This window comes from Calonectris borealis, chromosome 7 (genome assembly GCF_964195595.1).
Source record: "Calonectris borealis chromosome 7, bCalBor7.hap1.2, whole genome shotgun sequence".
Classification (NCBI taxonomy): domain Eukaryota; kingdom Metazoa; phylum Chordata; class Aves; order Procellariiformes; family Procellariidae; genus Calonectris; species Calonectris borealis.
This window is the reverse complement of record NC_134318.1, coordinates 28,472,985-28,494,330: the sequence shown is the minus strand read 5'-3', so window position 1 is coordinate 28,494,330 and position 21,346 is coordinate 28,472,985. Positions and strand designations below refer to the sequence as shown.

The following is a 21,346-nucleotide window of genomic DNA, read 5'->3' as shown; positions in this document are numbered from 1 at the left end:
TGTTGAGAGCAGAACAAGAAGGATAATACTAAGTACATTAACTATTTTGTAGATATATTTAAGCTACAAAAATAGCAAGAGAGAAGATGACTTCTAGGAGCATATTCTAGAGTTTCATGCTGTTGACGGCAGCAGATTGAGTCTGGTCTTCGAAGTACCATAAAATACCTTGGCTTCAGTATAAGACCTCTAACAATTCTTTCAACTGTGAAGAAGTGTGGCAGGGTACAGCATGTGAAGGAGTAATTTTAAAATTCAAAGTTGCTCTGATATGATTTGTATATTTTTAAAAGCTTGTAAGTAATTGCTTTACACAAACATCTAAAGGCTAGTATCATGCCATTACTTGATTATGATTAGTCATAATAACAGCCTCTGAATCTGGTGTCCTTTCGCTATGGAGGATCACAAACAATATGAAGTAAACTGTGGTAAGTGTCTGAGTAATTCCGAAGAGAAGCTACCACTATCATTTAAGGCGTTAACTCATAGAATAATTGAAGATGGCAAAGGAAATATCTGAAAATGACTTGAAGGTGCGGAACTCGTACCATTTTTGATGGCTTTAGAATGTGTTTAAAGTGTGTACAGAGATCCTAAGTGTGCTGGAAGATGCTCTAAAACATTTTTAATGGATTTCATCACTTTAAAAAACTCAAGCATTTAGACTGTCAATTTTGTATTGGGTGGTTTTAAAATAATTTGATATGGAGGCTAAAACCTGAAGAAGCTGTTTGTGATAATCTCCAGCTGTGTTTAGTAGTAATGTGGGGTTACAGTTTTGCTTGTGCATAAATGTGAATGTAAGCATATTGTATTTCCACTGATTTTTTCTTTTTTTTTTTTTTCCTCTCCCCTACTATAGGTAATAAATGATATTCAGTAGCTATGGATCAGTCAAGTTAAATTTGTTTCGAACTTGATATATCTGACATCAGTGATCTTAATAAGGAAATAATACTGTTTCTTACTATAAAAGTATGTATGTTCCTTAAGTGAGGGACGTCTTAAAACTAATTAAACTGAATCTGAATTTTTTGTTGATGCCAAGCTGGGAACAGTTCTAGATGCTTTAAAGGGCATACTCAGAATTGAAAATGATCTCGCTAAATTTGAGAAACAGGACAGACCGACTTGTTTTGTCAATTCACAAGTTATAGAAGTGTGAAAAGTGATAGCATTGTAAAAGTAGTAAACTATTTTTGGGGCTATATCAAAAGAGGCATTTGTCTTAATACCTGGAGAGGAAATTTCTTCTCTTACCTAAATGCTGGTGAAGCCTCAGCTGGGTGTAGCATTTTAAGAGGGACGTAATAGCATTGAAGTAAAAGCAACAAGAATGACTTCGTCTTGAAGGTAGAAGGAAGAGAAGGAAAGAAGACAGTTCCTGGTGCCCTTAAGGCATGTTTACAGGAAATAGTAGATGCTCCTTTGCACTGGCTAAGAGTTAAAAAGACTGTACAGTCTTAAGAAGAATGAAGTGTGGGAGAAGACAACCTAGGGTTGCTGAAACATTCCTCTCTCAGTCGCTGTTCCTGATCTTGTCTTGGGGTGGGGTGGGAGGCTGGATTGTATCCCTAGGGTCCGTGGGTTTGGCCAGTCAGCCACGGGTGGTCTGTGGGAAGCCTCCCTCCATTTTCTCCACAAAGATGGATCGGAATTATGTCACACTATTCTAGCTTGTGGGCGCTTCCTGCTCCATCTGCGTGCGGCCTGTGGCTTAAACATGAAGCTGCTGTTGCCATTTCTATACAAAAACAGCCTGCATCATACCTTTCTCGTCATGCCAGCACTTTAGCATTTAGAATTGCTGTATCAACACTTCCTACAAGGAGGGTCTGAATGAGGATCCAGCGCTAGTGCTGACACGGCCGGGCTGTCCAGGATTAGGTGGTCTCTCAAGGTCACACATTGACCTTGCATTTTGAAAACCTGAGCTCTGTATTTCTAAGGCTCTTTATATAGTTATGCTCTATATCTTAACGTACAAAAAGAGCTTTAGTCCTTTGGGAGCATGTGGAAACCACTCCAAATATCTTTTCCTGAAGCATTGTTGTTCAATATAGTGGTACTGCATGTTCACTGATGGGATTCCAGGGATGGTCTGGGGCATGATTCCCACCTGAAGAGAAGCACGAAGAGAATAGAAGGAATGCTGTGTTATAAATCATACGTAAAAGTAACTAGTTGGGTTTTTTCCAGGGTATTTGTAACCAGTGACAATGCTGTCTAAACATTACAGGTTTTTCTTCTTCCTACTACCTGCATGTTGGTACTGAAAACTTTAATGTGATTCAGGACTGTAGAGTGAGAGGATAAGACTGAAGATAGTGGATCCAAATAATGGGTATTGGGAAGAAATGGTGGAAAATGTTAAAAAAAAAAACAACAAAAAAACCTCCAAACCAACCAACCGAACGCACACCCCCCAAACAAAAAAAACCCACTTTCGGAAGTTGAGTTTGAATAGCAATCACAATCAAATATTTAGTGTGGAAATTTGAAGTTTCTTTCTAGGGGTGAACTAGCTGCAAAGACTGCTGGAATAATTGTGACACAATTGATAAGCAAATAATAAAAAAAATGCAGTAAACAGAAATCTCTCCAGTATATTTTGTCTCATGTAGTCTGTGCTGTACTGCAGATGCCAGAAAATAGCTGAAGATTTTTTTTCTACACACAAGGTTAAATCTGACTCTCTTATATAACTCTATTTCTTTACATTTTGATGTCTTACCATGGACATTTGGTAAAAACCATGTGTGTAAAGAGATGCGTGCTCCTTAGTTTGAGGGGTAAGAACTAAGCACTGCCATTGCCTTGCTATTTATTCCCCCCTTCTCCTGAATGCAGATCAAATGATCCTTTATTCAGCCATTCACCAGTGTAAGCCACTTACAGTTTTTTTTTTTCTGGCTGATCCCTTCTTCTTCATTCCTTCTCTGTGTAGAAAATGTACAGCTTTAGCCTAGGTAGGTTAAATTGTACTCTATATACATTACCTTTATATGAGTAATGTAAAGTACACTTGTTTATGGTGAGGCATGCTGCTGCTGAACTCGGTTTCCACCGAGTTGCTAGGCTAGTACTTACTATGTATTGTCTTAGTTGCAAAAAGTACTAGGAAGATTTGAAATGCATTGTGTTGGCCAAGGGTTATTTTTATTTTAGGCTTCTTCCAGAGCTATAGTCTGTAAAAGGGCAGAGTATCAGATCAGGTTGAAGGGGTAATGTTTCCTTCAATTCTGAATTCTCTGTTTGTCCTTTGAATTAAAAGAAAGTTTTTTGCAATGGCTTGAGGGACTTTAGCTCGAGGATGCTAATTAACTCTAATGGATCTTATCTAGCCAATCGCTGTGTATCAGTTTGCAGAGATTCCTTTTAAAGTAAAACTTAAAGCAGTTTGTCTGTAAATGCTTAGATATTCCAGTGATTGTTCCAACACTTCTGTATGCCTAGGTTATTTCTGTTATTAGTTAATTTGCACAAATGTCTGCTTTTTACAGAAACTGATAAGTTGACTTTACAATTATCCTGATAATGCCTAAAAGATAACGGAGCTTGACTCAGAATGGCTGTCAATAACTAGGACAGATCCTGCATTAAACTTTGTCAGATGCAGAGACACAGTTTCAAAAAGAGGATGCAAGTATGTTCTATGAAGTTTCACCTGAAGAGTAACTCTTACAAAAATATTGGGCTTATTCTCCACAAATATTTTTATTGTGAAATCCTGTAAGATACTACACGTATTTTAAATATCAGAAAAGGACATAAATGCCTTTTGTGTGTTCATAAATGCCAGTGAACCGTGGGAGCACCACTACTGGTTGAGTACCTGGCCCAGAGGTGAACGCTTTTATTATAGTTAACCCATCAGTTCAAATTCGTATTCTTTAAGAGTATCTCAAAAGCACTAATCTTTCCTATGGGAGCCAGCAGGTTTGAGAGCAAGCCTGGAATCTCTCTGGTATGGAAAAAGTGTCAGTCACTTTGTGAGGTCTTTACTTTGCAGACTCTTAACCTTCACAGCAAACGTGTTGTTTTACTCACCCATCACCTCTGTCATCGCATGCTCCTCATCTTTTTATTTAGCATAAAATACTGCTTTGTCTCTATACCCTGTCTGAGATAGCATCTCCCTTTACCTTTGATAGAGAACTTTTGGAAGCTGTTGAATACAAATCTGAGGTGAGAGCCCATGTTGTTTAGGCCAGAGTCCACAGCATTTCATATTATTACCCTTTGCACGTAGTTCATGTGACTGCTGTGTTTGTTAATTTACTATGGGCTGGTTATGTAACCTTGCTTCATTAAACCTCTTGAAGTTGAGACGGCACAAACTTAAGAATGACTTCTTTTCATTTATTGTGAATTATAAATGAATTGCCAGATCTTTCCTTCCCTTCTAGTCCCATGAGGATATGAACCTGAAATCAACTTGTACAGTAGAGGCCAAAAAACCAGATGTAGCCTAGATATTATGGTAGCTGGTACTTTGTAAAGGTTAACAAAACAAAACACTCCCTAAACCCAAAGGGTGGTTGTGTACGCATTCCTGCAGTAGGTAAATACAGGTAACTTTAATATAGCTTAAAATGAAAGTGGAGGGAGAGGGCCAGGAAAGAGATTGTTCTCCTAGGCGGGGGCAATGCATTAAACTGAAAGAAATGAGAAAAGGGGTGTGTGTCTGGGGAGGGGGGAAAATCCAAGCGTTTAGACTTTGTATTTTTGTAACCATTGTCTTCTAGTTTCTTGAGTTGTATTTAAAATCAGTAATTTATCCTGGCGTCTCACACAATTTAATTATCGTAGTTAAAACGCTTGTTTTGAAATATTCTTGAGGTAACTCGGTTGCTTCCAGTTGTAAGAGACAGAATGAATTTTAATTCATTGCGGGTGTTGTAAGCAACTAACTTAAGTTTATTTCACTTAAAAGTAGCTACTACTAAGCCTTTTCACAAAAGGACCTGGTTTTTGCTAATGCTTGGTCATTTATTGTTCAGTTTTTGCATGAACGCTGTGTAGAGTAAGGAGAACTTTCTGTGTTTTGCCTTCGACAGTTATTTCTTGGAACTAAAAGTAATAGCCAAAGAACAAGTGCTAGATATGAGATTTGCAGCCAAATGTTATAAAATGTCTAAATCTTCTTCTTTATAGCGGGCTCTTATTTCCCATAATGTTATCAAATCTTACAGGCTTCTGCTGCATTTACAACAAGAAAACAGGACAAAGTACAATGTTCTGGAGCAGTCAAAAATCGGGTTGTGATTTCAATAGATTCAACTCTGTGCTGAGTACCTAACAAAGTTTTGAATTTAGTAAAATATTTAATGCCTAAGGAACTTTATTCATTTTGGAGTCAGGAAGATCTTACAAATATTAAATATCTTTGCAGGAACACTTAGTCAGTCTGGATGAGCCAGCCTCGGAAGCTGGACAAGAAGCTCTGCTTAGACAAGAGCAAGCAAAAATCATTCGTTTTGAAAGGCAAGCGGAAGAGTTCCTCAATGCAGTCTTTTACAGAAAAGGTTGGTTTTAATGGGGGGGGGTAAAATGGTATCTCTCGCTGGTCTTTTTGCATGCAATGCAGGTATCAAAGATCTGACGTTCAAGTTGTCATTGTATGTTCAGTATTTTTCCGTTGTTGTCTTTATACTTTATATATATTTATCAAGAGTAAAAATTGACTCTCAAATAATGTAGCAATACAACAGTGTGGGCTTGGGACAGAGGAAGAGAGTATAACATATTTAACCCTAAAACAAATCTCTCCATGAGAACACTGGTGTTTTGCACTTTTGGAGAAATGACTCAGTTCTTATCCAGCAGAACTGCTCCCCCGAAACCAATGTTTAGGTGAGTGGGCTGCTTGGAAGAAGGGGCAAGTGGCAGTGGTGGTAGTAGGTGGGTAAATTTTTTTTTATTTATTTTTTTTTTAAATTTTAGTGGGACGTGTACTAATGCAGTATTTCTTAAAGGTCAACAGCTTTCTCACTACGGTCTGTGGTGATTACCCACCCCCAGCAATCCACAGTATAAAATATTGTTGTAATAGTGCTGAGAGGGATATATGGAGAATTCAAAATGTGATCAGCAAGAGAATTGGAAAATCAGTACTGTAGAATATGCTGAGAACAATAACAGTAGCTCAATGCTAGAAAATCTTCTAAATCTCTCCTGGAGAGTTATGTCAGTTAAATGTGCTCCTAGGAAGGCACAAAACTAATTTCACTGTTTTCTACCAATCTGAGAAACGGGAATCCAGAGGTTGCTTCCAAATGCATCCTGAATGAAAGTACACTGTACTTATCAGTCTAATGCATGTGTGAGAAAATCTGCCAAATCAGTAATTCCAACCTGTCTGCTGGGGGACAATGTGAGGCTTCAGTTTAACAAATTAGAAATTACTGTAGCCAGTACTCAGCCCTTCCTCCCAGTGACCAAAATATTTAAAGGTGTTTTAAGTAGATAACAGTATCTTAGCCTTTATTTTATGACTCGAATAAATACAAACTATACATTATGATGTATTGCATAAAGTATAGAAGCATGTAGGATGGTAGGAAGGATAGTTATTCCATTACTACTGATAGTTCAGATAATGCTTTTATTGCAAGTTGTCTTTTTCAGTGCTTTTTTTTTTTCTTTTAAGGTTAATGTTTCCTTTTGCTTTGAAATTTATCCCATCTCTCTTTAAATCCAGAAGGGATTTAAGAAAACAAAAATCTAGAGAAAATACACTTTTTCCCATAGTACTTTTCCGGTGAGAGAAAAAAATGCACTTCCATCACTTCCAAATTGTTTATTAAAGACTTCATCCCGTTAACATTGAGCTTAAATTTTTATGTAAGACCTGTGTGTGTGTGTCTTATTAGAAATGCATATTTTCCTAATTGTTGGAAAACTATTGGCAGATATTGCAGTGTGCTAATGAGGGGTTTAACACACTGTCCATGGTCAGACACACAGAATGAAGATAATGAAATCACTTCAGATGTCTAAGAATCTTTGAGAATTTTTTTTAATATACTCGTGCTTTCCTTCCAAAGCTGTGCTTGGTGCAAGAGTAATAAGGGAAGGGAAGAAGCCTGGCAGGAAGTCAGTTCTGAATCCTTAATGCATCGTTGTCAAGCTTGGCTGTATTTAGATTGCTTGAAAGGTTATTCTAACTCATGCCACTGCCATAAGGTCCCCAGGCACTGTCATACCAAAGAGGACACAAAGAATGGCAGAACTCTGACGCTTCTACGTTGCTCAGAGATGCTGGGCTCTCCTGGCTTCATGCCAGCGATTAGTTCTTTTTTTTTTTTTTTTTTCCCATCATCACTGCCAGTAGCATTTGAGACTGGTATTTTGTAGCCTAGGCAGATCAGAGAAAATGCAGATGTTCTGTGAACAGATGCCCGTTGCATGTCGAGGACGTGCACTCATGTACTTAACATACATAGGTAATTAGCAAGATCAGCAAACTTTCTGAACAGGTTTACTATCCATTAATCTTACGTACTTTCTCTCTGCTTTGTGCCCATGGCACTCTGACTCAGTAATGCTTCTTTCAAATATTCATGCTTTCCAGTGAAAGCAGAGTGGTAGGGCCTAGCTGTCTGTTACCTTTACCTGGTGGCAGGATAGGACCTTCTTTTGATGGTTTAATGAAATCATACCTTTTTTTGTTTGATGCTGCCCTTCTAAGATTTCAGTGTAGATAAAATACACAAAAGCTGTTAAAGTTTTAAAGCTCAGAGGTACTGCTTTAGACTATTTATAGTTGATAAATATTTGCTGTATTTTTCTTCTCTGAGAATTTCTATGTTTTAGTTAGTTTTTCAAAAATCCTAGACAGGTGGAGTCAAAATAAGCATCTGGTTGATTTCAAGTGATGCTGCAGAGGCACCAGCAAATATTTTCCACCTGCTTTTGAACAGCTTTAATCCTTAGCATTCAGGCTTTATATTTAGCAAGAAGCCTTTAATGTTCTAGGTAACTACCCTTCTGCTTGAAAATTGAGCTTTGTGTCCCGTATTAGTGAGTTTATCTTGAGCAGCACTGGAAAGCTCTCAGTAGTCTCTCTGTGCTGATTCTTTGAAGTTGCACATTACAAAGATGCGTGGCTGTAGGCATATGTAAAATTTTCTCCCTGAATTTGGAAATATGCTCAGCTGTAAGCATTACTGAATTGTACATATGAACATGGGTGCACAGTAAGAGCATGATTTTTCTTCAGAAAACATAGATGCCATAGAGCTCTGCATTCCTGCCAGCCCCACTTGTATATGCTACCAGCAACTGTCGAATAGTTGGTATCAGCGTGATCATGCCATCAGTTTGTGCCCTTCTGGGCTTTCCTAGAGCCTTTCATATGTCCTTCAGCAGGTTATAGTAGAGAGGTTAGAAAATGTCACCATAGCAGAAAAAAGCCTCCACACTTCTCCAGGCTTGTGTCCTTGTGCACCATTTGGGAAGAAAGTGAGAATATAAATGTACCTAAATTTAAGTTTGGCTCATGTCTTGGTGGCTTCCTAAAACTTTAGTGTCTCGTCCTTAGCAACAATAAAACATCCTGTAGATTTTACAAGAAAATGATTACATATTTACATAAACATCTTGGAAGTTTACAGCTATTATACCCCCATAAGAATATATATGGTGACTGTATAAGATCTTGGATTTAGAAAGTTGTGCTTAACACTGAGGAATTTGGGCTTGGTAAGTATTTAAAGCTCAGTATGTTTTTTCATCAAGAAACACAGTAGCTGCTTACTGCTGCTCTCTGGTTTGTGAGCAACTCCGTGCTCAAACCTTCATGTCAGTCATCCTTTACAGATATGCTAAAGCTGGTTTGTTGGATTGATGCACTTTTGTCAAAAGTGGTGGCAAAAGGCAAATCTAATGCTGAAATGTCCCACAGAAGATTTTGCTAACGCTTCTAATAGTTCAATCTCAATAGATTACCTTTCAACCTGGGCAATTTTTTTTAAAGAGGAAGTAAACACTTCTCTATTGTTCCGTTTTGAGAGCTGCTTTTAGAGATCTGTTTGGTCTTCTACTGCACACAATTTTCTTTGAATGTTTCTTCAGAAATAGAAAATCAAGCCTTTTGAGCCATTTCTGGAGTTGTTGTGTGGTTGTGGTGTGTTGGGTTTTTGTTTGGGTGTTTTGGGTTTTTTTTGTTTTTTTTTTTTTTAAAAACAAAACTGATTTGGCCAGAGAACACAATCAGTGTTTGAGTGGCAGGACTTAGCTTCTGTGATTTAGGAGCTACAGATTTGCTTTCACATCATGAATTACTACTGGTCTAAAATAGTGATTTTTGCCAATATATTTTTGGGTTGCCCACACCCCCAAATACCTTTGTATTTATACACTATTGAGTATAAATAAATTGGAATGTCTACCTCTTCCATTTCACATTTCTTACTAATAGATTTAGCAGCTCTTCTAGAAATAGAATTACTTTTCACGTTACACATCTTGGTTTTTTGTGTATGTGAAAGTTCTTTGGGTAATCCCTGATGCTGCATTGATTATAATGACAGAAATGTCAAAAGGAACAGATAGAATGGGATGGAAGACACTTGAACGTTTGATCTTCATGTGAATTATTTTGAAGAATCAGAACTATAGGGCTTTATTTCTCAGTAAACTTGTAGGGGACTGCTGCAACTTTATTCTCCTTTCTCCTCTTCTGTAGCTGCAGGTAAGTTACTCAATTCTTCTACTGAATAACCTGTTCAATTTTTTTGGAATGAGCTTCATTACTTGGTACTTTTCTTCATGGGTCTAGCTCTTCTTTCCATTTCCACACCTCTTAAAGGTTGAATATATGTATGTTTGAAAACAAAAGATGAGATTGCGTATTTCTCTTAGGAAGCTGTTATTTTGGGGAGGTTATATGAGAATTAGCAATGATTCTTGTTCAGGTATTCTAAGACTAAAGTACATTTTCTGCAGAAACTATTTTATCTTTGGCTTTCATTTTTTTCCCTAGATTTTTTTGAAATAAACAATGACTTAATATAAAAGCTGTTTTACTTAAAGTGCTTCCTTAAAAAAAAATTTCTAATATTTACAGACAGTCCTAGGGTCTCTGACCCCAATATTCCCCTAGTGGCCCGTGAGATCATGCAGCGAATGATCCGACAGTTTGCTGCTGAATATACCTCAAAAAATAGCTCTACTCAGGACTCCAGCCAGCCCAATAGCACAAAGAACCAAAGCCTGCTGAAAGCATCTCTGGTCGCCTCCTCTCCCACGGCTGCAACTGCTCAGAACCCTGTGCTCAGCAAACTTCTCATGGCTGACCAAGACTCACCTCTGGACCTTACTGTCAGAAAGTCTCAGTCAGAACCTAGTGAACAAGGTAGGACTCTTATCAGTGTCTTGCATCCTATGGCAATCCATTAATGGCATTCTTGTTGCAAAACCAGACAATTAGAAGTTTGCACTTTTACATAAAACGTGAAGTGGAAAAGCGGTAGATGTTTTTACAATAAAATAATGACTAGCTAGATGTGGCTGGGAGAGAAGAGACTTTTTGAAAGAACGTAGGCCCATAGACATGAGTGATTTTTCTGAAGAAGGGCAGAGGGGAGGGACATGCTCCAAATTCTGGGGACAAGCGTGTTGTTCCTGCGGGGAGCTGCAAGAAACAGTCTGCCAAAATAGACTGTACACTTGCTGATAAGACAAGTTCACGTGGTCACGAAAACCATAATGTTGTCTCCTTTCTGAAGATCAGTGCACAGTCTGACTGAAGGGCTGATTTATTTTCGTTTTGGTCATAGTGTGAAAACAGTATCTTTTAAAAGTCTGTGAGAAATTGCTTTCTGAAGGCTGAAAAAATGATAGCCATGAACTGTACAAAACTTCCAGGTTTATGCATTTGGAAGAAATGTCTCTTTTCTACCTTAAAAATAGACTTGTTCTGCAGCGCACAGATTGAATAACTTGTAACAGTGTTGCAGAGCTTGTTTTAATTTGAAAACCTTGCTTTCCATCAAAAATGTTTTCTAACAAGGAAATTCTGTGAGTGATTATAGTATGTAATGTTCTGGGTTTTTTTTTTTCCTGAAACCATTGAATAGAGGTTATCATAAGTGTATCCTACTGATAGGATTAAAATTAGCCCCTTTACCCTTCTTTAGAAATGTGTTAGTGTCTGAAATCATTTTATCAAAGTAGGCTGTCCATCCTCAAGTAGAAAAGGTGCCTTTAAAGAAAAAAAAAAGCCTTTTGCTGGCTAGTACAGAATTGTAGGTATCCTTTCATTCTTTGAACTTGGGTTTATGAAGCCTTTTGTAAAAAAGTTAATTTTATGTGTCCAAAAATACGCAGCTTCGGCATCTGGTCACTTAGCGCACTTACAGCACTTACTGAAAGTTGTCGCCACACTTCAGTTACAAAACTGCAGTGAAAGGTTGTATGGTGTCTTTCTTGAAGTGAGGACCTGTACATTTAGCTGGTAGGCATTTGTTTATAGCAATTTTATTATAAATGTATTTCACGAGTGTCTTTTGCATATATGCTTATAAATGTTAAACTGTTCTCATTGTGAAGCTTTTCACTGAAAGGGAGAGAATCAGTTTTGCTTCTGTTTGTTTTTTTTTTTTTTTTAATTAGAGGATTGTATGGTGAAGAAGAAAGCATGTACATGAACTGTTCTTTAACTACCATGTGACGGAAAAGCTGTAAGATAATTTATAATGTTCATAACACTTGTTATGGAATTAGAACATGTGCATATTAACTTACACAGTAATCTGTTTGCTGATGTAATTATTTTTTTTCCAATTTACATTTAATGTAATTGGGAAGAGGTTTTGCCAAACTTGTTAATGAGAGATTTAAGAGGCTGTCATGAAAGACTGCTAGTGGTGCTTTTTGTTATATTTCTGTTCTAGCGGGTTGAGGGAGCCCAGCCAGTTTGTAAACTTCTCCATGGGGTATGAGGCTGGCCCTACTTGCCCTCGGAGACTCCTAGGTCGTAGTGACCCTTCTGACAGAGGAAGCATGGATGCAAGTGCCTTCGGCAGCAGTCTGTACTATTTAGTGTAGCCTCTTGAAAAGGAGGTGCTACCTGATCCAGCCTCTGTATCTTGTGGCTGCCTAAGTGTTGTTCAAAAGGAAGACTGAATTGTCTGCTTGCTTCAGTTTGGGTTATAATGTGTTCCCAAATGCAGTGGGTGGAACAGCTTTCCGTAAGTTAATTCTAGTTCACTATTTATCATGTTTTTTCTCCATATGTCAGATGAGAACTTTAAGCAATCTGAAAGCCGTCTTACATGGCTTGTGTTGGGTGGTATTTACTTGAGTAGATGGAATGAACGAGGAGCCCTGAAATGTCTCTAGTTTACCTTGCCAACAGGTTTCATTTATCTTTGCCTCATAAATTCCTTGTTTCAAAGTTTTCAGGAATTTCAGATGGCTGTGCTGCTTCTATGAAAATGTTGCCCTTATTAAAATGACCAGAATTTCAAGTTGTTTCAGTGCAGTGGGAGCAAGGCTTTTCTAGCAAAAAGCGCTCCCTTTTCTGTTGCCTCGAAATGCAGAGTTTACGTAAGGTCTTGCAGAGGAGCATGGGTGAGTGTGAGGAAGTGCCGTTAGTGAGAATGGAAGAAGCAGTCTAGCAGGAAAAACAATTTGGTATATGGAAGAAAGAGGGAGTAAAATGGCACATCAGAGAGGGGAAAGGCAGCAGCTCTGCCAGTAGGGACCCATTGGAGACATGGCAAAAAGGATGAAGCTAGCTGCCAGGTGAGGAGTCGTCTCACGTTTATATGTGTGTATTCATTTGAAAGCGAGTTTTCCAATGTGAAATCCTCAATGAATTTTTCTTCGGAGATTTGGATCAAAAAAATTTCAAATACTAGCTTAAAGCCCCCCAAATCTCAGGAACTTGAAGAATGTCTCATTTTAGGACTGATGAGGGTTAATTATGCGATAGGCTGTCTTGTATCCTGAACTGTCATTTGTGGGTCATTTTTTATTCTCTGGCCCTTGTAACAGATGCACTTTTAATTTTGCCAAATTTTGTTGTGACTTCTGAGGACTATGTTGAAGTCACTTGTAAGCCAAATTGCAAATAAATCCAAGCCTTAGTTTGTTTAAAAGTAAAACAAAATAGAAAATGCTGTGTGCTAAATATGACTTTAGCCCAAAAGCCTTGTTTTGTCAAGGGACAACATGGCTGATCCTGTTCCTTCAAACACTGAAGTCATTCTTTTGTCTCTACAGACGGTGTGCTTGATTTATCCACTAAGAAGAGTCCTTGTGCCGGCAGCACCTCTCTGAGTCACTCTCCAGGGTGCTCCAGTACTCCGGGAAATGGGTAAGAGAAAGCAACTTACTATGACCTTTTAAAACTTTTTTTACTAAAAATGTGTGCTTACCTCCTGTTAATTTTAACTTACTTTTGGTGTTAACCCTTTGGAGTAATGTGTTTTTCGTCTTGTACATTTGGTAAATACCTTCATCCCACCTGCCAAATAAGAGTTGTTGCAAACTGAGACAGGTTTAACTTGCAGTTAAGAACTCTGATATCTGTTATTTTGGCCAATTTTGTACTTAGCCAAAGATCTTTCCATTACCTGCTTCTTGGGTTCAGCAATAAGTGATGTCCGTGGAGATGCAAGTTCAGTTAAATGTATGAAGAGTCTTAGAGGCTTTGCAATATAATTTAGATTTCATTTCACTTAGAGGAAAGTTAGCTAACAGAAAAGTTTATTTTAGCGGTAGCAATGATTTGGGTGATGAACCAAGCTGAATTAGATTTAAATTACTGCATGCTCTTTGTTAATATTTCCTAGCATAAACCACAACTTAAAAAAAGAAAAGGTGGGGGGTGTGTGGTAGTTCAGAAAACTTTAAATATGGCTTTTTGGATTTGTGATTGTACTGTAGCACTGAACAAGTTTTTTAAAAAAAAAAGTGGTGTACTAGTCTTGCTTTAATTAGCTCAAGGTGTGAAAGAATGTTATATCAACAAAATGTCTTTAAGGTTTTATATTTCTAATGGTCACTGTTTGCATACATTTAGAAACCTTTTACTCTTAGCTAGGATTGAGTTAATTGTACTGGAGAGGCCAACTGGGAGTAAGAAGGATTTTGGGTATTGATGGGAGAATTTTTTTCTTGAAGCTACTGTGAACAAGTAATTTTTTTAGTGAAGTACAGAAACAGTATATGGTTTAAATAGCCATTTAATTGCTGGATTTAGCTTTACAATAGACTTTGAAAAACTAGAAATTTTAAACTAACAACCCACTACCACCAATCCCATGTACTGCTAACAACTGATTTAACTTTCGCATTTCTCTTTGGACAAATATTACTGTCTCAGATTTCTCCCTTCAAGATTACTTTTTCCATTTAATATTTCTATTAATAAAATACTTCAATCCTTGTTTAAAAGTTAGTCTTAATACTTTTTCACAATTCTTTAGCATAAACCTTCCCCACCAGCTCTTCTCTTTCAATTCGGAACAGGTTATTTCCAGCTTTATTTTCCTAGGAAGGCAGCAGAAGCCACCGAGGCTGTGTATTGTTTGTTCCCTTGTTTGTGTATCAAGTGGGGGCCAAAGTCCAACACACAGGGATGACAGGGCCAGCATCTGGCACTGTCCTGATCAGTTCTGTGGGTCTGGAGAGGATGCGGTATATTGGCACCTGTGGTTACTTGTACAGGTGTGTGGTAAATGAGGGTGACTGCAGTCTGTTTAGCATCAGTGAAATCAGGTGTGACCCTCTGTCCCAGTTAGCTGCCAATATGACCGTTATTGAGGCGCAGAATGACTGGTGTGCATTCTGATGCTGATACATGCTGTAGAAGGGGCAGAGAATGCACATTGCTTGAGAGACTTCTCTGGAATAGCAAACTTCCATTCATTTCTCTGGATTTTGTTCTGAATCCGTGTTGACTCTTGTTACCCACTTCAACTATGACCTATCGCATCCTGAAGAGAAGCTGGCAGCATATGTATCGAGCACTGTGTATATTACATGCCAGGTCCTTTCAGTGGATGTCTTTTTTCTAAATATTTTTTTTTTAATGCCAATGTGATGTTAAAAAGAATAATGTAGCTTTTCAGCAGTACGTATCCTATCCTTAAATAATGCTGACTTAGCTGGAGGGCTTTACACCAGTATAGTGTCCCAGAGCATTAAAATAGAACTGCTTACTAGTCTCTTCGTTAATCTGTATGTTGAACATGGAAGAGTTTGCAAGGGGTGGATTTTGAAACTAGTGTGACTTAGTTACTACAGGGGGCTAAGCAAGCAAAATACTAAAATACACGTGTTTATCTGCAGTAGTAGTACTTTGTGTCATAGAAAGAACACTTGTGACAAAAGGAAAATGGTAAAAATACATACCGCTTTTTCTGCTATTAACCCTTGACCTGGATGACAGTTGGAACTTAGATCTTTTTTTTTCCTAGCCATGCTATGTAGGAAATGAGAATCAGGGACATGCATACATGTAATTAGTTGTTAAGAGAGCAATTTGGTAAGTCTAGTGTAATGCAGTGCTTTTATATTTGGTGCTTAATGAACGTCAAGCAAATACCTTTAAGGCCTGCTAAGCATTTTTTTTTCATCCTGAGCAACAATTCTTCAATATGATATAAGCGAACATCATCCGAGGTTTCCACCTATGTGTAGGTACTGCAGGTGGCAGTCATATTTGCATGTTGAATATGTTGCACTTTGGCTTACTCTTTTATTACTGTACTTGTTTAGTGGTAACGTCACACCAGTAACACAGTTGTGTGTAGATCTATGGCGATTGATTACTACTTTGTAATTAAGGTCCTATTTTCAGACGCTTGCGCGAAGTCTTTCCTACTCCGAGAATTTGTGAACCCAACCAGAGACCAGCCAACAGGTTTCATTTTTCTTTGCCCAAAAAGCTTCTCTTTTTTTGCGAACAAGTTTTAAAACTGACTGATGCTGAGACTTTTAAAAAAAATTAAAATAAAAAAATAATTAAAAAAAAAAATTTAGAGCAAAATAAATAACACAAAAAGTGATGTTACCCAAGCAAGGCCTTCTAATAAAGGAGTGGCCCCCTCACCCATCCCTCCCTACCTGTGCAAGTCCTGCTCACATCAGTTTCCTTCCATCCAATTAGGCGACCTGGGAGACCCAGCCAGCACCATCCGGAGGGACTACAGAGTGGTGATGGGGTACCTCCAAGAAGCTTGCAGGATGGAACCAGGGAAGGTTATGGCCACTCCACATCTCTTAAAGTACCGCTGGCTCGATCACTCCAGATTAGTGAAGAACTGCTGAGCAGAAACCAGTTTTCTACAGCTGCCAGCCATGGGCCATCTGGACTACAGAATCATGGACAGCACTTAATATTATCCAGGGAGGCTTCTTGGGCAAAACCACACTACGAATTCAATTTCAGCCGCATGAAATTCAGGGGAAATGGTGCACTCAGCAACATCAGTGACCTTCCTTTTCTTACAGAAAACTCTGCCTTTCAAAAAATGGCACTTCAAAATAAACAGGATGGGAAAAAGGACGTGAGCCATTCGTCTCCTGTGGATTTAAAGATACCACAAGTTCGAGGCATGGACCTTTCATGGGAGTCCCGCACTGGTGACCAGTACAGCTATAGCTCTTTGGTAATGGGTTCACAAACGGAGAGCGCGCTTAGCAAAAAGTTAAGGGCTATCCTTCCAAAACAAAACAGGAGAAATTTGCTGGATGCTGGACCAGATTCCTGGGGCTCAGATGCTGAGCAGTCTACCTCTGGACAGCCATATCCCACCTCAGATCAAGAGGGAGATCCTGGCTCCAAGCAACCTAGGAAGAAAAGAGGGAGATACAGACAGTACAACAGCGAGATACTGGAGGAAGCAATCTCTGTGGTTATGAGCGGGAAAATGAGTGTTTCCAAAGCTCAGAGTATTTATGGGATCCCCCACAGTACACTGGAGTACAAAGTTAAAGAGAGGCTGGGCACTTTGAAAAACCCTCCAAAGAAAAAAATGAAATTAATGAGGTCGGAGGGGCAGGATGTTTCAGTAAAGATTGAATTAGATCCCCAGGGAGAAGCAGCACAAAGTGCGAATGAATTGAAAGATGAGTAGGGATGTTGTAGAGTGCCAATTACTTTGCAAACTGGGTGAGCACTACTGCATAGTTCAACCGCCACTGAGCGCACCTGATTCTCCTATTTACTGCAATGCTCTTTCCTTTGCAGTTTAGCATAGACTTGTGTGGACACAGGTGAAAGGTGTGCTCTGAATGTCATATTGTAAATTTTTCTAGCCTGGTATGGCACAGTTTCCCTCCTTCACCTGCCCACTACCCCCTTTTTTCTTTTTTTTTTTCCTCCTTTTTTTTTTTTCCTTCCCCTTTTGCCTTTTGCATGTTTCTCTGTAATAGAGAGTTGAGTTACCTCACAAAGAATGCAGATCTGTGGAAGTGGACATCTTGCCTCTAGAGCCTGCCTGAACTTCTGGTGTTGGATTTTTCATGTCTACCTTTGTAAGTCCACTTTGTTAAACTGATACTCTCTTAAAACCAGGCTTTTTTTGAATGAGAATCAGACTGTCATTCTTCAAAATGTTTCAGAAATCTTTTTTCCCCTCCTTTTCTTTGATCCAGTTGATTGAAAGATCTAAGCTAAATCAAGTTATTTAGGAATGGTACCTCTCTTGAACTCAGAGATTTGTTTATTAGATGGATAATCAATTGGATCTAATTAGGCTCTCCGCTATTTTCTTTCCAAATTAAACATACTTACCATTCACTGTCTGCTTAGTGCTCACCCGGAGGGGAGGGGAGGGAAAACTTACATACACTACCTTCAGAATATGTCAGTTAAATATTTGTAACACTACCTTCGCTGTAATTTTGTTTGATATTTTTGAAGGGTGATATTTAGACTCACCTGCTTGAGGATGTAGCCTTATCTCACGGAAGACAAGCTTCTCACAGTCAGGAGCAGTCAGGGTACACTAAATGATGTATTAGGGTATGCCTCATTATAACAGAACTATGGTTCTTTGTGACCTTTATGCTTTTTACAGACTTGATTCTGAGTTTACTAAACTATGTGGTTCCAACAACTAGTTTAAATGACTCTAATCTGGGGAAGGGGGATTTGTGTAACAAACTACTGTGATATTGCAAAAAAGAAAAAAAAAAGAAAAGAAAAAAAAAGCCCACAAAACAGTGATCTCAAACGTTACAACCTCAGTAGTCTGCCCAAATATCCACATTAGTGAAGGAGCTTGTTAATGTTCAGGGAAGAAGTGAAACACTGGTAGCCTGATCTAATTCAGGCTCTGCATCATATCTATCTGTAATACTGTCAGGGTCGAACACTCAATGAACGGGTGTTTCCTTTTTAAATATTACAGTTGCCAGTAGCAGGAATTAATCTAAGTCCTGCTTTTTTGTTGCTGTTTTTATTTAATCTATTTTGATAGTGGTTTAGCACATGCTAGAATAAGCATTTAAACACCGTAAAAGCACTCCGTAAACCACCAATCCAGGTTTTTTCAATATGGTGATATCATTATCATTATATGGAGATCCAGGATAAGTTTTGTACAGAACTTTTATCTTTGATACTTTCTGCGGGAGTGGTCAGTAACTAGGTGGAGCTTACTGGACTTACCACAGTATGACCAAATCGGAATTGCTGGTTCTTCAGGTAGAAACAATTTGGTCTTAATCTGTGCAAAAGGTAGATAGAATTACCATTTTTTTCCCATGTGCACAACCAAAAGAAGCATTGGAGTTTTTGTGTGAGAGCATTAAGTGATGTCAGTGATTGAAAGTGGTTTCTCAAAGTTCATGGGAGGGTGGCCTGGATAGCCCTAGAGATGCTGAATCACTTCTGGAACAGTCGATCCTATTAGCTTCTCCCCCTCCCCAGCAACTTCATATTTTCAAAGGTTAGGCACACCATTGCTGTCGTTTTAAATATGCACTGCTCATTCTTGAAATGGACTGGGCATTTGGCCCCAAGTATACTTTTTTTTTTTGTTTACTTAATATATTTTAGTACTCAAAATCCTGGTTCCTCGTAGCTCTCTAGTTGTCATGTTGGCATTTAAAGCAGTTTAAGCTCGGTAGCAGTATATAAACTCTGCAATACGTTCCAGTTTAGCTGGTGATTGCAATAAAGATGCAGTTAAATGTGTGGTTTCATCTGCTGTTGGAGGTTATGGTAGAAAGTTTGCTGCAAGTTTTAAAAAAAAAAAAAGAAAAGTAACACAGTTTTACTGTTCAGAGAGGTTTAACCTTTTGCAGTTGTCTTTATTTAAGCAACATGAGTTGAGTTTTATAAAAATTGTCACTGTAGTGTATGTGGAGTGCTCATTTTACTAACCTAAATATTTTGTATGTGTATGTTTAAGTGGGTGACAATCGTGCAGCAGAAGAATGGTGTGCCTACCCTTTAATGCTGCAGTTTTAAAAGAGAATTTGTCTTGTCATTTCAGACTGTAGGCTAAGAATTGTAAATAGATAGTGAGAAGTTGAGTACTCTTTATTTGCTTTGGTTAGAAAGTGGATTTAAAAAAAAAAAACAAACAAAACAAAAAAAAAAACCAACAACAAACCAAACGCGTAACTTTCTCAGTTTAAATGTCCCGAGACCTGAAGATTGTAATACTCATGTCTGCAAAGCTTTTAAACACAACACTTGATCTGTGATAACTTAATATTCAGGTAATCTTTCTTTTTTCGAGAAGCTTTTGAACAACCATATTTCCTCCAAAGGTCTCTGTCTAAAAAGGAAAAAAAAGAAAAAAGTGTAGATTATTTTTTAAGCACTAATTGCATTACATTGGTAACTGCAATATAAAATAGCCATTATTGTTTTGTGAAGCATGGTTGAGATTAGTTAGTGGTCCCTTTTTAAAATTTCATGAGCCTCTCAAAAAATAAAAACAAATTTAAAAAAAAGCTGCTGAATATTCAAAAGATATATATTTTACCTTATTGTAGGTTTTGTAAATTTAGTCTGTAATATTCAGGTGCACCTTTTAATGTTAACTTTTTGTTTCAAAGTCCCATCTAATGTATTTTCTCTGAGGTGATTCATCACGTAAGACTAGTATCACTCTAAGTGCTGCAGTGATCACTAATGTTTTGTTTCATTTTTCACTACATATTTTTTACAGGCGCTTTCAGTGTAGCTAACTAGTAGTATTTGGGATCATTTTAAATATATGATTGGAATTAATGTTTGTCCATTAGCATGCTTAATTTTCTGCTGACCAGCAGTTTGCATGGCCAAAATCCCTGGTTGACCATATTTTGGTGTGGGAAGGTGTGGTTCACTGCTGTCTTTGTAACAAAAGCCTTGTTTCTCATGTTATTTCTGGTAAGTGGATGCTTATGTTACTTGGATCACTTGGACAGGAGAGAAGGTTTAAAATCTTTCTCCTGCTGCTCTTTTGAGATCACATTAACGTGTAACATAGACAAACTGCAACCCTGTAAAAATCAAGACGTCGTTAGGAGGAGGCCTTTCGGGTATTTTTTGTCACTAGTTTTCTCTTACTCCCGAGAATGTCCATCCGATGTAGTTATTGGACTTGACAGTATTGTTGTGTACTACGTTGATGTAGCTGAAAAAGCCTGACAGCAAGAAACTGTGAATAATATTTGTGGCAGTCTCTGAAAACTAGTTTTTCAGTCCAAGTATCATGAAGGAGAATCCCTCTCCCCTACCCCATCCTAGAAAAGTAATTTTATATTTTGTGTGTATAAAGTTTTAAGAATCAAGTTTCTTATTGTACTGAAGTTTAGGTGTCGCTTGGTAAATCTTTGCTGCAGCATATAATTGAAGATGAGTAAGGCTTAGTGTGGTAGGGGTCCTGGTGTGGAGTTAATTATCGTACAATTCTGGTGAGAAAGCCCAACATGTATGAAATGTGTCCTTTTCTTTTATTTGGACTTGTAAGATGTAAAAGTGCTTTTTTAGAACTCTGACCTATTACAAAATATTACCTCACTTTCAGCCAGCTGGATCCTCATTCCACAGTGTTGTAGGCATTATTGTGGCCGTAATGCTTGAGTACAGCTATAGAGTTGAACATTTCCAGTTAGATATTGTAGGGGCACGTTTCTGGACTTGTTTTTATTTTTGTCAAAAGGTATTTTATTTTCCAGTCATTCCCTGTTTGTTCTTTTAAAGGCTCAAGACAGTTTCCTTTAGAATTTCTCATTTTTCCCTGTTACGCAGGAGAACTTGCTGCATAAGCAATACAGGTATGCCTTTACTTTCTTCTTGTTGCAGAACTCATAATTTGATGCTTGCATTACCAACCCTATTGCTAGGCCTGAAGTCGAACTCTTGAGTTTTCATGGCAAT

The 21,346-nt window shown here is 38.1% G+C and overlaps 1 protein-coding gene across 4 annotated transcripts in view; it reads left to right on the top strand.

Annotated features, from left to right (window-relative positions):
• The window catches only part of LOC142084321 (ligand-dependent corepressor), a 54,248-nt gene extending 36,484 nt beyond the window's left edge, over nt 1-17,764 (top strand). For 3 of the 4 annotated variants that reach the window (XM_075154851.1, XM_075154850.1, XM_075154852.1), the window contains 4 exons: nt 5,399-5,531; nt 10,076-10,363; nt 13,237-13,330; nt 16,130-17,764. In XM_075154851.1, coding sequence (XP_075010952.1) covers nt 5,399-5,531; nt 10,076-10,363; nt 13,237-13,330; nt 16,130-17,099 — 1,485 coding nt within the window. In that variant the 3' untranslated portion in view covers nt 17,100-17,764. Of the gene's footprint in view, nt 1-5,398; nt 5,532-5,832; nt 5,908-10,075; nt 10,364-13,236; nt 13,331-16,129 lie in introns of all 4 variants that reach the window. The other variant, XM_075154849.1, reaches the window with a different exon arrangement.
• Nucleotides 17,765-21,346: the final 3,582 nt, after the last annotated feature.